The sequence below is a fragment of the Perissodus microlepis genome, chromosome 22 (genome assembly GCF_051167445.1).
Source record: "Perissodus microlepis isolate ML-2025 ecotype Zambia chromosome 22, ASM5116744v1, whole genome shotgun sequence".
NCBI classification, from domain to species: Eukaryota; Metazoa; Chordata; class Actinopteri; order Cichliformes; family Cichlidae; genus Perissodus; species Perissodus microlepis.
In genome coordinates this window covers 18,595,500-18,607,693 of record NC_140481.1, presented here as the reverse complement: position 1 = coordinate 18,607,693, position 12,194 = coordinate 18,595,500, and the positions used below count along the sequence as shown (strand labels likewise).

The window sequence follows — 12,194 nt, the reverse complement described above, 5'->3', positions numbered from 1 at the left end:
ATGATTTACGCTGTATTACTGGAGAAGAAGTAACTGACAGGCAACATTTTGACACAATGGAAAGATATAAATGTTTAATTACTCTTAGGATAATTGGAGTGAGCTGCAAATCTGATCAACAGCAAACAAACAGAATATTAATCATGTAAAATTACATTTTGTTGATGGAAAATCCAGTCCAGTAATGAAAACAATCATTGAATCCAGTCCTGTTTGTCACCTAAAGGGTAGTTCAGCAAAGTAATTACTTTGTTGATGAGAACACGTTGTTCATAACTCTCTCAGCAGCATCTTAGCTGGAAGCAGCTCTCTGTCCAGCACCGGGAAATTAAATCAGGCTTATTTTCTATTGGTCAACATTTTGGCATGTAATTACATCAAATCAGAGGTTCACACAAATGTTTTATTAGAATCTTTTAAAGATGGAAGTTTGAAATGAAATAGCTGCTAAACCCAAGTGCAAGTAATGATCCCAGTGAAGGCTTTGTTTGCTATTTCATTTGGTATCTAATCTTAATGAAACACATCATTTTAGTTTTTTATTATTATCTATTATTTGTTGTGTCTTATTTGTGTAATTTGTACAAAAAACAAAGACACTGCTGGAGTCTCCTTCAGCTGCCCAGCAGCCGGCAAGTCAGAAGAATCTGTCACAGATTTTCAGCATTTGTACAAATTAAACCAGTGAGATGCAGACGTGCTGGTATGAGGATTTTTGCACCTTTGAGTAGAGAGAGTGCAAAGGTTTGAAATCTTTGTGGTAAGCCAAACTAAAAAGTTGCCATGCAGATATTAAGGGACTAAATGAACAAAAAAAAAAAAAAAAGATTTAGATTTAAATCAACTTAAAAGCTAAACTTGGGGAAACAGTGTAATTTAAAGAAGTTAAAGCTATCATTGTGCTGTTTTAGATCAAAAATACACTCAATGGACACTTAAGTACACTTGTCTTGTACTGGGTTGGTCCCACTTTTGCAATCAAAGTTTAATTCTTTAATTCTTTTTCTATTGTGCAATTTTGGTGAGCCAGTATGTTTCCTGTTCTTTGTGGACAGGAAACTGAGGGACCCAATGCGGTCTTCTGTAGCTGTAGCCGGTCTGCTTCAGGGTTTTACGTTGTGCATTCAGATACGCTCTTCCGAATACCTCGCTGTAAGCAGTTGTCATTTGAGTTACTGTTGCCTTTTTCTTTCATTGTTTTAATCGTCTCAAAACTCTGTCCAATCCTCTCTGGCGTCAATGATGCAATTTCACCTAGAGAACTGCCGCTCATTGGATATTTTCTCTTTTTGGGAGATGGCTGTGGGAAAATCCTGGTAGATCAGCCTGTCCGGTACCAACAACCATCCCACAGTCAAAGTCATTAAAAAAAACCTTTGGGGGTGAGGGGAAGAAAACATTGCAGTCTCATTTAATCTTTATTACTATGAAAAAGGCCAAAAAAACAGTTTGCATTACACAAAATCAGGTTACTTCCCCCTGCTGCATTTTGTTATTCTGAAAGGCAGACTTCATTTCAGGGGTCGAAAAGCTGCAAACATCTCATAGCAACAGACCAATTACACGTGACTACATGAATATAGAAAAGTCTACAAGAGCTGAAACACAAATTTTCCTGTCGTCATGGAGATGCTACTAATTAAATCAGCTCATCAGTTAGAAAAACTGGAAAAAACAGTCACGACCAGTTAAAATAGTTATTATTTAATAAACCAAAACAAACTTTCATACATTTTTGACAAGCAAATGCATTGTTTAGACCGAGAATAAAATGAGTAGTTCACAAATCTGAAGCCAGGTCTATTTATTTACATGATCCCACACTACAAACAGTAAACAGTCAAAACTGCTCCTCTCCTCTTCTTCATCGGGCATCGAATACAACCACTGAAATCAGAGAGTCAAGGAAAAGCAAACGTAGCAACCAATTCATAAAATATCAATCAAAATCAAAATATCTGAACACTCTTTAGCAAAAAGACTCACATCTGAAATAAACAAGTCAACTGGTCATTTTTAATGTTTTCACAAGTTGTCTTCATGCACACAAAGTCAAAAGGATACATCTCTTTGTTCTCTTCTTGTACATGATCCTGTAGCCACACTCTCTGCATCTGATTGGATCGCGGGCTTTGATTTCGTTCTCGGTGTGACATTCTGCAAGTGACGAGAGAAAACATGGTGTTATGTGGTCAAGTTCAGTTTGAGCAGAGCAGAGCAGCAGGCAACACCCCCTCACATAGTTTTTCTTCTGATGTCAATGACAGAGAAGGTTTGGACCTCTGCAGCTACTGAGTCAGCAGAGTGTTGGTATTCACTTTTATTCACTTAGTGCATGCCTCTGAATTCAAAGAGGTGTGGCCCAACATTTTAGTCCATAATGTGTAAGGTGTATTCATTTCAGTTCATTCAGATTGTTACTGATTGTTACACCTTGCCACAAAACTTATTAGAACTAAAATCAGGGTGGTTCTTTTTCCAGATGCAAGATGACCAACATTACGTAATCACGGTGAAATAATTGTTATTGGTTCCAAAATAGTAACATTGTATCAGACTGTAAAGGAGGTTTAACATTTCCCACTGTAAACATCTAGTGAGCCTAATGTGTATGTTACGTCGTCCAGAGGTCTCCACCAAGGTGGATTAAGTAGTAAAGACACTATTCAAACACAAGAACATCATGTAATTCTCAGTTAGTACTTGTGTTTTGCACCTGGAAGCACAAATACCCACAAGGTAAAAAAAAAAAAAAAAAAAATCATCATACATACATACAGAACAATACAATCAACTTATTTCAAGCTAACTATGATTAAAACAGAGATTAGAAAAGGAGTAGGGGTCATGAGGCTATAAAGGCACCTGAGATGTAATTTCAGTGAATGGAAATCCCACACATGCCAGGTATCACAGCTTTGAATGCACAGACCGGTTTACAATAGGCAAGTTTTGTGCTCCAAGTGTTAATTAGTACCAATACTGAACTCATATTTATAATTACAGACGGTAGTTATGCGAATTTTCTATAATGTACATTTTCATGTGTTAGGTAAAACAGGACATGATATAGTGTGTTAGACGGTTTTCTCTAAAAACTAGTGTTGTAATACCTGAAAAAATACACTCTTAGCGATCTCTGAAGCATTAACTACGGATTAATCCTTAATTTATTAATGTCGGAGAGGCTAGTTATACACTCTAAATTGAGCTGTAGTTTATTATTTGTTAACTTATTATGAGAGAATTATTACTATGAAGGAACACATTATGAACAATATGTAAGGTCTCTGCGGTGTAATGTAAGAAAAACATCCAGAGAAGCAGCCGTGATGGCAGTGATGAAAGGTTTGCATTAGAGCAGGTAAAATCGTACTGTTTGCATTACCAGCGGCTGTATTATTAAAGTAAAAGTTGTAACATACCTCCACATATGTAGATCATAGGCTGCTGCTTGGGCGGCTGTAGATCTTTCTGCGTATCCATTTCTGATTCTTAACAAAAAAATAGAGACAGAGAGATAACTGTTAACAACATGCTAACAGAAACAGCATGGTACTGCCCGAAACAGACTAAAACAACCCAACCGGTATTTAGAGCAAACAACAAATATCTTTAAAGTATCTAAAAACGCTGCATAAACCTAATAGATATGGAGTACACAGGATGGAAAGATAATAACAAGGTTTCTCACCGTTTAAACACGTTAGCTGTTAGCTGTTTACCTCTCTTTTCATACTCCACAAGGCTCCTGCCTGCACATGCGTAGAACAGTCGTGCACCTCACAGCAAAGTCGCTTGTGATTGGTCGGACGATGTCTTTGAATGAGACCAGAGAAAGCAATTGTATTTTTGTGGACAGCTCTATTATCAGTAACATTTTATTCACAAGTTTCAGTTGTTTAATTGATACAAATTATTCAATGTTTCTAAGGAGAGTATTTTAAGCCGTTTTGTTTGTACTCCGCTCCAGCAGGGGGCGCTGCGTTGAGGCCGTAACACCGTCATCTGACGATCCCTCAGCTGGCGCTGCTTTAGTTTTTGACAACAACGATTCAGTCGACAATGTTCTCGTCCTGACTGCTGGTCCCAAAAGTGCCACGAGTCCCTATTAGTGTGTTTTCTTTTTAGTTTTGAAGTCGTACATCATGGAGACGTCTGCGCCCAAAAGGTTTGTGTTAATTTGACTACGCTAAAAATGCTATTATTAACGAGCTAGCCGAACAGCTAACGCTCGGTGGATGTCGCCGAGCTAGCTGATGCTAAGCTAACTTATCGTTGCCAGTCTTCTCTCAAACTTTCAGTTCTGTTCACGAATGTACAGATCGTTCCTCACACAGAGACGCTCTTTCCTGAGCCCTCAATTGAGTTTCTAATAGATTTGGCTAATGATGTGGTCGTTTTGTGTTCCCAAGTCTCTGTAAGAGTGTTTTGTTCAGTGGTTAGATTTGCACTTGAAATATCATTCAATCGCATGAATGATCGCACTGAATCAGCCTCTAGCTTCCCGAGTGTCCTGCAAAAATTGAATTACTGTGTCTTTTTATGTCTAATATTGTTGCTTGGATTTGTAAACAGGCTTTAGTTATTAGGCTTTATGAAGGGGTTAGACATATATATAGTAAAGAGGTGATCTCTCTTTATGAGTCTGCGTTATTGTTATTGACTTTCTTGGACACGTAAAATGTCCTTGTAAAAGTTAAAGGTCCTCCATGTTTTGGCTTGCCTCTTTGCGTGATTTCTATTGAAAAAAATACATTTTGAATGTCAGTAAGACTTTTTGTCCAAATAAATAAAAAATATATAAAAGTCACTTTGCCAAATACTGATTGCAGCTTCTACTGCTTGCTCAGAGTGACTTGAAATCATTTATAAGAGATATATGCTTGATAGATCACAGGCCATCATTTAGAACTGTTTAAATGCCGAACACGGTATTTTTTGGCACGATTCCTGAAGACAAACCAGTATTACACGTTACTGATTACTTAGTTGGTTTCTGTGCTGTGGTGGTTCATGAGTTCACAGGCTCAAAAAAAGACAACGCAAGTTAATTTTACTGAATAGCTTTTTAACCACAAGGCGACAGATCTGAAGTCTTTGTATGATTGCTGTACTATTTTTAAATTATGAGATCACACATGTTCAGATGTGCAGATGAGAAATATTTATTTATTCCATTCCATGAGCAACCCTTTTGTTACAACACTATAAAGGATGAATAATAATAATAATAATAAAGTAATATTATTAAACATTTAGGTTGACAGAGTTTGGTAGGAAAGATTTCCTATTTAAGCTATGTGTGTGTGTAGTTAACATAATCAGAGATACTAACTAGCAATAAAAACATTTTACCTTAAATAACATGATTATAATAGAATAGTAAAATATTTTTTTAAATGAATGATAACAAAATCAAAAGAAATTAGAACTGCTTTGGAAATCATTGACAAAAATAAAATTAAGTGTGCGTAATATAAAGACAATACAAATATAAAGTAAATATTGCTTAAAAGTTTATTATAACATTCATAAATGTACAATGAAATTAAAGAATGAGTCTACAAAAATAAATATTTGAGCAAAATAAGTGATGATGATGATGATAATAATAATCATTATAATAAATATAATAATAGGTATTGAAATAAATTACCAAAACCATTCAGTTATAAAACACTATGTGAAATTCAGACTGAATAAGTTTTTTTATTTTGGATTCAAGAAAAAACGGCAATGTTTTCAGCTCTTCTCACATTCAGTAAAAGGCTTCTCTGAACGACTTTGAGGACACAATACTTGAACGTTTCTGTTCTGCTTAGTGGAAATTAACAGGAACAGCAGGATGTGAGGGCCTTTCCAGCTTCAAATAGTGCAAACTTTTCTAAGAGGTAGTATAGAAATACCCTTATAAAGGAAAAAAACACACAATCTGTTTGTTGTCTTAGTCAGAGCTCATGTAGGATCATTTTTAAATGACTGAATCATTGATTCATTGTGTTTGATTTATTCACTAGAGCCAGACTGAGGAACCTTATTGAAGCTTGCGTCACTTAGCGTTGCTCAGGGGGAAACAACCTCCTTTAGTCTCGTATTGCACGTGATAATATTTTTGATCAAGTCAGAAAATAGTGAACAGCGCATGCTGGGTTGTGTTTTCACTTTCACAATAACTTTTTTTGTCGATCACTTTGAACTTAACTAATAATGACTTATTCCTGTTGTTTGGCTGCGGTGCTGATTTTTTTTTATCTGTGAAGAAGTATTACCTCATATTGTGGTGTTTGAAAGCACCGATACACAAGCCTAAAAATATCTTTAAATGACAACAAACAGAAATAATAACAGGTTGCAGTCTCAGTGTGTTTGACATTTATGTCCAGACTAAAAATCACCCACAGCCGTTCATTTATTTACAGATGCTGAAACGATGCCGTGTCTCCTGTTTTGTAATGTTTAGATTTGCCTTTTCCACTTATCATTGCTTTCACTTTTATATTGCTGTCTTATTCCCTTTTTACAGTAAGCTGAAAAAGCTGAGTGAAGATAGTTTGACGAAACAGCCAGAGGAAGTGTTTGATGTTCTCGAGAAACTCGGTGAAGGGTAAGAAGTCTTAACTTCCATTTTTACAGCTGACCATTGCGTAATAAATCGTTTTTTTAAGTGCTGTCAGTTGTAATAAAGCACTGCAGCCATACATGTGACTTTAAGCTTTGTGTGTGTTTTTAGTTCCTATGGCAGCGTGTTTAAAGCCATTCATAAGGAGTCCGGCCAGGTGGTGGCAATCAAGCAGGTGCCTGTGGAGTCAGATCTGCAGGAAATCATCAAAGAGATCTCCATCATGCAGCAGTGTGACAGGTGGGACAGCAGTATGTCTCATACCATACGCCCATTTTTGCCCTTGAAAGCAAGGTTTTTCCTCAATATGAAAAATGTGGCATCCAGTAAAGAGGTTTGAGAGAAAATCATTGTTTATTTGCAGAGTCAGAATACATTTTTGCTTATCATCTGCCCTAAATAACAGGGAATTGCACAGTTGTTCTGTTTAATTAGATAAGAGCCTGTTAGTGTTAACTGTACGCAGACCAGTTGCACTTAGCCAGCCTTCTCTCAAAGGTACATTCTGAGCCAGGAAAAGCCTCAAAAGACATTTTACAGAGATAATAAAGGAGGAAGTATGACATCATCATCATAGCCCATGTAGCTCTCTCGTGTCTGGATCCATGAGATTTTTTTTCTCACTTCTGCTCTGTATCTTCTCCTTTGATAACCACTCCATGTTGCGTTTCCTCCCCAGCCCCTATGTGGTGAAATACTATGGCAGCTACTTCAAGAACACAGACCTGTGGATTGTGATGGAGTACTGCGGCGCTGGCTCTGTCTCTGACATCATCAGACTGCGCAACAAGACGGTGGGTGTCTATGCTGAGCCGCAGCGACGTGTGCAACTGCGCTAAAACTTTATTTAAAAGTGCCTTTGACCTGTTGTCAGTAACGACTGCAATGGTGGCTTTAATTCACTATTTTTTGTGTCAGGAAGAAAATATTTTTTGATAAAGTTTCAATTCAAAGTGCAGTATTTATTGCGACTTAAAAGTGAAAAGATCTCCAGGTTGACCTTGTCTTTAACTGAACTCAGCGAACTAATGATTAAAAAAAACTACAGACAAGTGCAGCAGTTAATGGTCTGTTTGTTCATGTTTGGTTTTTACTCTTCAATCTCTCAGCTGACAGAAGATGAGATCGCAACCATCCTTAAGTCGACGCTGAAGGGACTCGAGTATCTTCACTTCATGAGGAAGATCCATCGGGACATCAAAGCAGGAAACATCCTTCTTAACACAGAGGGACACGCCAAACTGGCAGACTTTGGAGTTGCTGGACAGCTGACGGTAAAATTGCAACATATGTCAGTAGTGATAAGATGAAGTAATGTCTGCCAGCATGATGCTGTTTGTAATTTGCTTCTGAGGAGTTTTTGCTTGGTCCTGTCATGCTCTAAAAGTCTGGGGTAATATATATTCCCACTCTGTAGGACACCATGGCAAAGAGAAACACTGTGATCGGTACTCCATTCTGGATGGCACCCGAGGTAATTCAGGAGATCGGCTACAACTGTGTAGCTGACATCTGGTCCCTGGGCATCACATCCATAGAGATGGCAGAGGGTAAACCTCCTTATGCAGACATTCATCCAATGAGAGTGAGTGGAAACATTTCTTCTTGTTTTAAATGTGTTGTGAAAAACATTTATCCTCTTTTTTTAATCCACCCTAATCCTGTTATCGTGTTCCTGCAGGCAATCTTTATGATCCCGACCAACCCTCCTCCAACATTCAGGAAGCCGGAGCTCTGGTCAGACGAGTTTACAGACTTTGTCAAGAAGTGTTTAGTGAAGAACCCGGAGCAGAGAGCGACGGCCACACAGCTGCTACAGGTAAGAAGATGACCTCGCCACCACATACATGGATTACTACTATTATTATGTTATTTGAACAGGGAAGGACACTAAGTTGCTCTTAGAGAGCAAATAGTCTTCCCCAGATACCCCGGAGATTTGTAAATATGGAAAATTTAATGCCGCCTCAGGCACATAGAAACATCAGAGGGTGTAACACATGATGCTGGGTGGATATACTCGTATGGAAATACATTTGCATGTAAAATATAGTTCATATAACTTTTATCTTTTTGGTCTTGTGAATCTCCAGCATCCATTCATCAGCCAGGCCAAGCCAGTTACGATCCTGAGAGACCTGATAACTGAAGCCATGGAGATGAAAGCCAAGAGGCAGCAGGAGCAGCAGAGAGAGCTGGAAGAGGAGGATGACAACTCAGTGCGTGTGCTGATTTATTCACAGAAACCTCAGATGTAATGCTGCATGTCTTAACTCTGTTCTTTATTCCATCCAGGAGGAAGAGACAGAGGTGGATTCTCACACTATGGTTAAGTCGGGCTCAGAGGGCGCCGGAACCATGCGCGCCACCAGCACTATGAGCGACGGGGCGCAGACAATGATTGAGCACGGCAGCACTATGCTTGAGTCAGACCTTGGCACTATGGTCATCAACAGTGACGATGAAGACGAGGAGGAAGACCAGGGATCGATGAGAAGTGAGCGGATATGATGTCTGCCTGAATGAGACGGTCTCCAAAATATTCTGTCCAGAAAGTTAATTTTGTTACCTTCGAGTTTAACCCATTTCCTCCTCCACAGGACATGCCACCCCCCAGCAGCCGATTCGTCCTTCCTTCATGGATTACTTCGACAAGCAGGACAACAAGGCGGCCCAGCAGCAGGAGAGCTACAACCACAACCAGGCACAGGAGCAGCAAGGCTACCATATCCAGTCCAAAAACGTCTTCCCTGACAACTGGAAGGTGCCTCAGGACGGAGACTTTGACTTTGTGAGTGTCATCCGTGACTCTGTTGTAGTGTTATTCATTGTGGAAATGTTTACAGCAGCAAAACAGAAGCAGCTCTGAGTGTTGTGACTCATTTTTTCCGTCTGTTGTTTGTCTGTGTTGCCTCTCAGTTGAAGAACCTGGACTTTGAGGAGCTGCAGTTACGCCTGACTGCCTTGGATCCCATGATGGAGCGGGAGATTGAGGAGCTCAGGCAGCGCTACACTGCCAAAAGGCAGCCCATCCTGGATGCAATGGATGCCAAGAAGAGACGACAACAGAACTTCTAAATGCCCCTTCTGACCCTGACCTCCTCTAATCTGGATTTCCCTAAGCCACGGTAAACAACAAATTCTGTCCAGTGATTTCGGGGGAACCAAAACAATCTCATTGGATGCCCTCTGCTGTTCTGGCCGCCTGTTAGCTGACCTCTAAATGAAGTAAGATGCTTCCTTTCCTGGGTGATGTCTGTTTGGTTCTGGGAATCCACACCCTGCCAAAAAAAGAAAAAGGAGAACCAAGCTGTGGCTGTAACACATCTGAGAGTCACACAAAGAATTTCCTCTTTAATCAGCAAAAAAAAGCCTTTTCTTCAGCAGGAGCAGCGCGCGAGGTCAATGGCATTACCCCCACCCCCCACCTCCCCGAGACTTTTTACCTTCACTGTAAATAAAACATAGAGCCTAGTTTGGAAATACCTGCGACAAAAGCTGTGGAGGTTCATCCATGACCAAAGACAATCGAGGTGATGTTGATGATGAAGTTGCCTTAAAATATTTGAAACCTGATTTTTCAACATAAGCAATGTAGTAAAACCACCGAGTCTTTGGATGGTCACGTTTGTTTCCTCAGCTGGAGAAGAGTTGGACGAGAGACTATTGAAAGCTTAGAAAAATCCAGTGGATGTCGAAGAACGGATTGCGCATGTTTTCAGCTATTTTGTGGACCAGCTTCTCTTTAGTCTGCATTATCTTTTATTTAAATTAGGTGTTTTTCAGGTATGACGTTCTGGGTTTCCTTATACACCCAGTGCACAGTCTATAGTGGCAGATCTGAAGCATCTTTTAGTGCCTCGTAAACACACACGACACTCCCTCACTGCTCTTCATCCTCAACACCCTGAAACGTTAAACAAACGTAATTTCCAAATAGGGGGAAAAGGTGAAAGTCATTCCTAAACACTGCACAGCATTCTTTAAATGTTTAAGTTTAGATAACTTTGATTTCTTTTGATTGTTCCACTTTGACTGATTGACTTGAGGCAGCATTAAGAGAGCTGAGTGACGAGGCCAGACCCTGAATTATTGCATAAATGGTTTAATTGCTGTTTTCCACTTCAGGAAAAACACATCAGGTTGAGAAAAAAAGACTCGAAAGACGTAACGGTTGTACTTAAAACCAGAGCCGCTACATCAGCCAGACACGTGATTTCTACTTGTTCTTTTTATTTTTAGATGATAATTTTTCCTCCATTGGATCAAGTTTTCTTTTTCTTTTTTTTCCTTTTTGTTCCCTGCAGCTTTTTTCAGCTATCAGTGAGAGTGCTTTCTGTTTCCTGATATTTGAAGGGGAGAAAAAGACAAAAAATGTGCTTTGTGGGTTTTGGGACACAAGCTTTGGCTTCTTTTATGTGAACATGAAGGCTTTTTTCCCCTGTATTTTTAATAAGTGAGGAATGTTTTCCTTTCTTATCATAAATGAAGTCAGCTGTGAAATTTCCCACACGCTGCATATGCTTGTTGGACCACTTTAGTAACCAAATTCAAAGGAATTTAATCAAAAAATGAAAAGAAGGAAAGAATTTGTAGGTTTTTACTCCCAAAAATCATCAAGCTTGTTGAATGGTTACTACATTTTTTTGTTTTTGTCTATGTATCTGGCTTCTGGCTCTAATTCAGCTCTTCTGCTAAAGTATGTGTTACTTTTTAAGCGCTAATAATGACCCTGTGAATGAATGAATTCATCCTGTCTTAATGTTAAAAACGTGCAGTGAATCTGCTGGTTGCTGTTACATATGAATGTGTTTTGTAGGTGAAGCAGATGGAAACCCTTCATGAATTAAGCCTGCAGTTCACACAAGCATTCACTTTATTTATTAACCGCTCTTTCTTTTCTTTTCGTGACACTGGTTTAAATATTGTGGCTGATTTGGCTGTTAATATTTTGGCCCTTGGTCATGTAAATGTGGTTGGACTATGCATGTTTATACTTAATTTTGCTCTGTAGTAGAACGCTGTTGTATAAGGAAAGAGTAATGTTTAAGAAGAAAATGTGGGCTTCCTTTAATTTTGCTTTTATTAAAAACTATTGAACACTGAAAAGTCCAATAGTTTGTTTGGGGTTTTTTATGATTTTGTTTTGTTTCTTTAGAACTGGCTGTAATATGTACAGTTACCTAAAGCCACCTTTTGCTATATCATTATGATTTTTGTCTTCATTTACTTCACTTATTCGGTTTATGTAAAGATTGAAGGGTGTAGAGTGGAATGTAAGAATTTAATTTATTATGTTCTGTTTGTAATACTTTAATAAAGTTTCAAAAATGTTGAAAAAGTAATAAAAGTCACTTATAGTTAACCAGAGCTGGCTTTGGTCTAATCTTTAGATGTGGATGGATTAATACCAACATGACATGATTAGATACTCTGATTTCATTATGTAGACTTGTGTTACTTTTTTTGGAATTGAAAAAAAAAAAAATACAGCAAACACACACTATGAAAAGTGCATGAAAGTTTTTGTGTTGACTGTCACATCTGCTTTATTCTTAGCCTCTAGCACAGA

At 38.5% G+C, this 12,194-nt stretch overlaps 2 protein-coding genes across 2 annotated transcripts; one reads left to right on the top strand and one right to left on the bottom strand.

Moving 5' to 3' along the window:
- Window positions 1-1,688: 1,688 nt before the first annotated feature.
- Window positions 1,689-3,804, bottom strand: polr2k (RNA polymerase II, I and III subunit K). The gene is made up of 4 exons (XM_084919616.1): window positions 3,695-3,804; window positions 3,426-3,494; window positions 2,065-2,157; window positions 1,689-1,887 (listed from the first exon to the last, which is right to left on the bottom strand). Exons 2-4 carry the CDS (start codon window positions 3,484-3,486, stop codon window positions 1,865-1,867), a joined length of 177 nt encoding a protein of 58 aa, XP_084775742.1. The 5' UTR covers window positions 3,487-3,494; window positions 3,695-3,804; the 3' UTR covers window positions 1,689-1,864.
- A 185-nt stretch (window positions 3,805-3,989) lies between these two features.
- Window positions 3,990-11,987, top strand: stk3 (serine/threonine kinase 3 (STE20 homolog, yeast)). The gene is made up of 11 exons (XM_084919615.1): window positions 3,990-4,171; window positions 6,527-6,607; window positions 6,734-6,862; window positions 7,302-7,416; window positions 7,732-7,896; window positions 8,040-8,207; window positions 8,304-8,441; window positions 8,716-8,841; window positions 8,918-9,119; window positions 9,223-9,413; window positions 9,542-11,987. The coding sequence occupies exons 1-11, from the start codon at window positions 4,149-4,151 to the stop codon at window positions 9,698-9,700; spliced, it is 1,497 nt and encodes a 498-aa protein (XP_084775741.1). The 5' UTR covers window positions 3,990-4,148; the 3' UTR covers window positions 9,701-11,987.
- The last annotated feature ends 207 nt before the right edge of the window (window positions 11,988-12,194 follow it).

Bases quoted from the DNA above. Each gene is read 5' to 3' on its own strand.
- polr2k (XM_084919616.1), bottom strand. From the start codon at position 3,486: ATGGATACGCAGAAAGATCTACAGCCGCCCAAGCAGCAGCCTATGATC. The intron at 2,158-3,425 runs GTATGTTACAAC...CGTCACTTGCAG, and splicing joins TATGATCTACATATGTGGAG to AATGTCACACCGAGAACGAA. The intron at 1,888-2,064 runs GTATCCTTTTGA...CTCTGATTTCAG, and splicing joins CAAGAAGAGAACAAAGAGAT to TGGTTGTATTCGATGCCCGA.
- stk3 (XM_084919615.1), top strand. From the start codon at position 4,149: ATGGAGACGTCTGCGCCCAAAAG. The intron at 6,863-7,301 runs GTGGGACAGCAG...TTTCCTCCCCAG, and splicing joins ATCATGCAGCAGTGTGACAG to CCCCTATGTGGTGAAATACT. The intron at 9,120-9,222 runs GTGAGCGGATAT...CCTCCTCCACAG, and splicing joins AGACCAGGGATCGATGAGAA to GACATGCCACCCCCCAGCAG.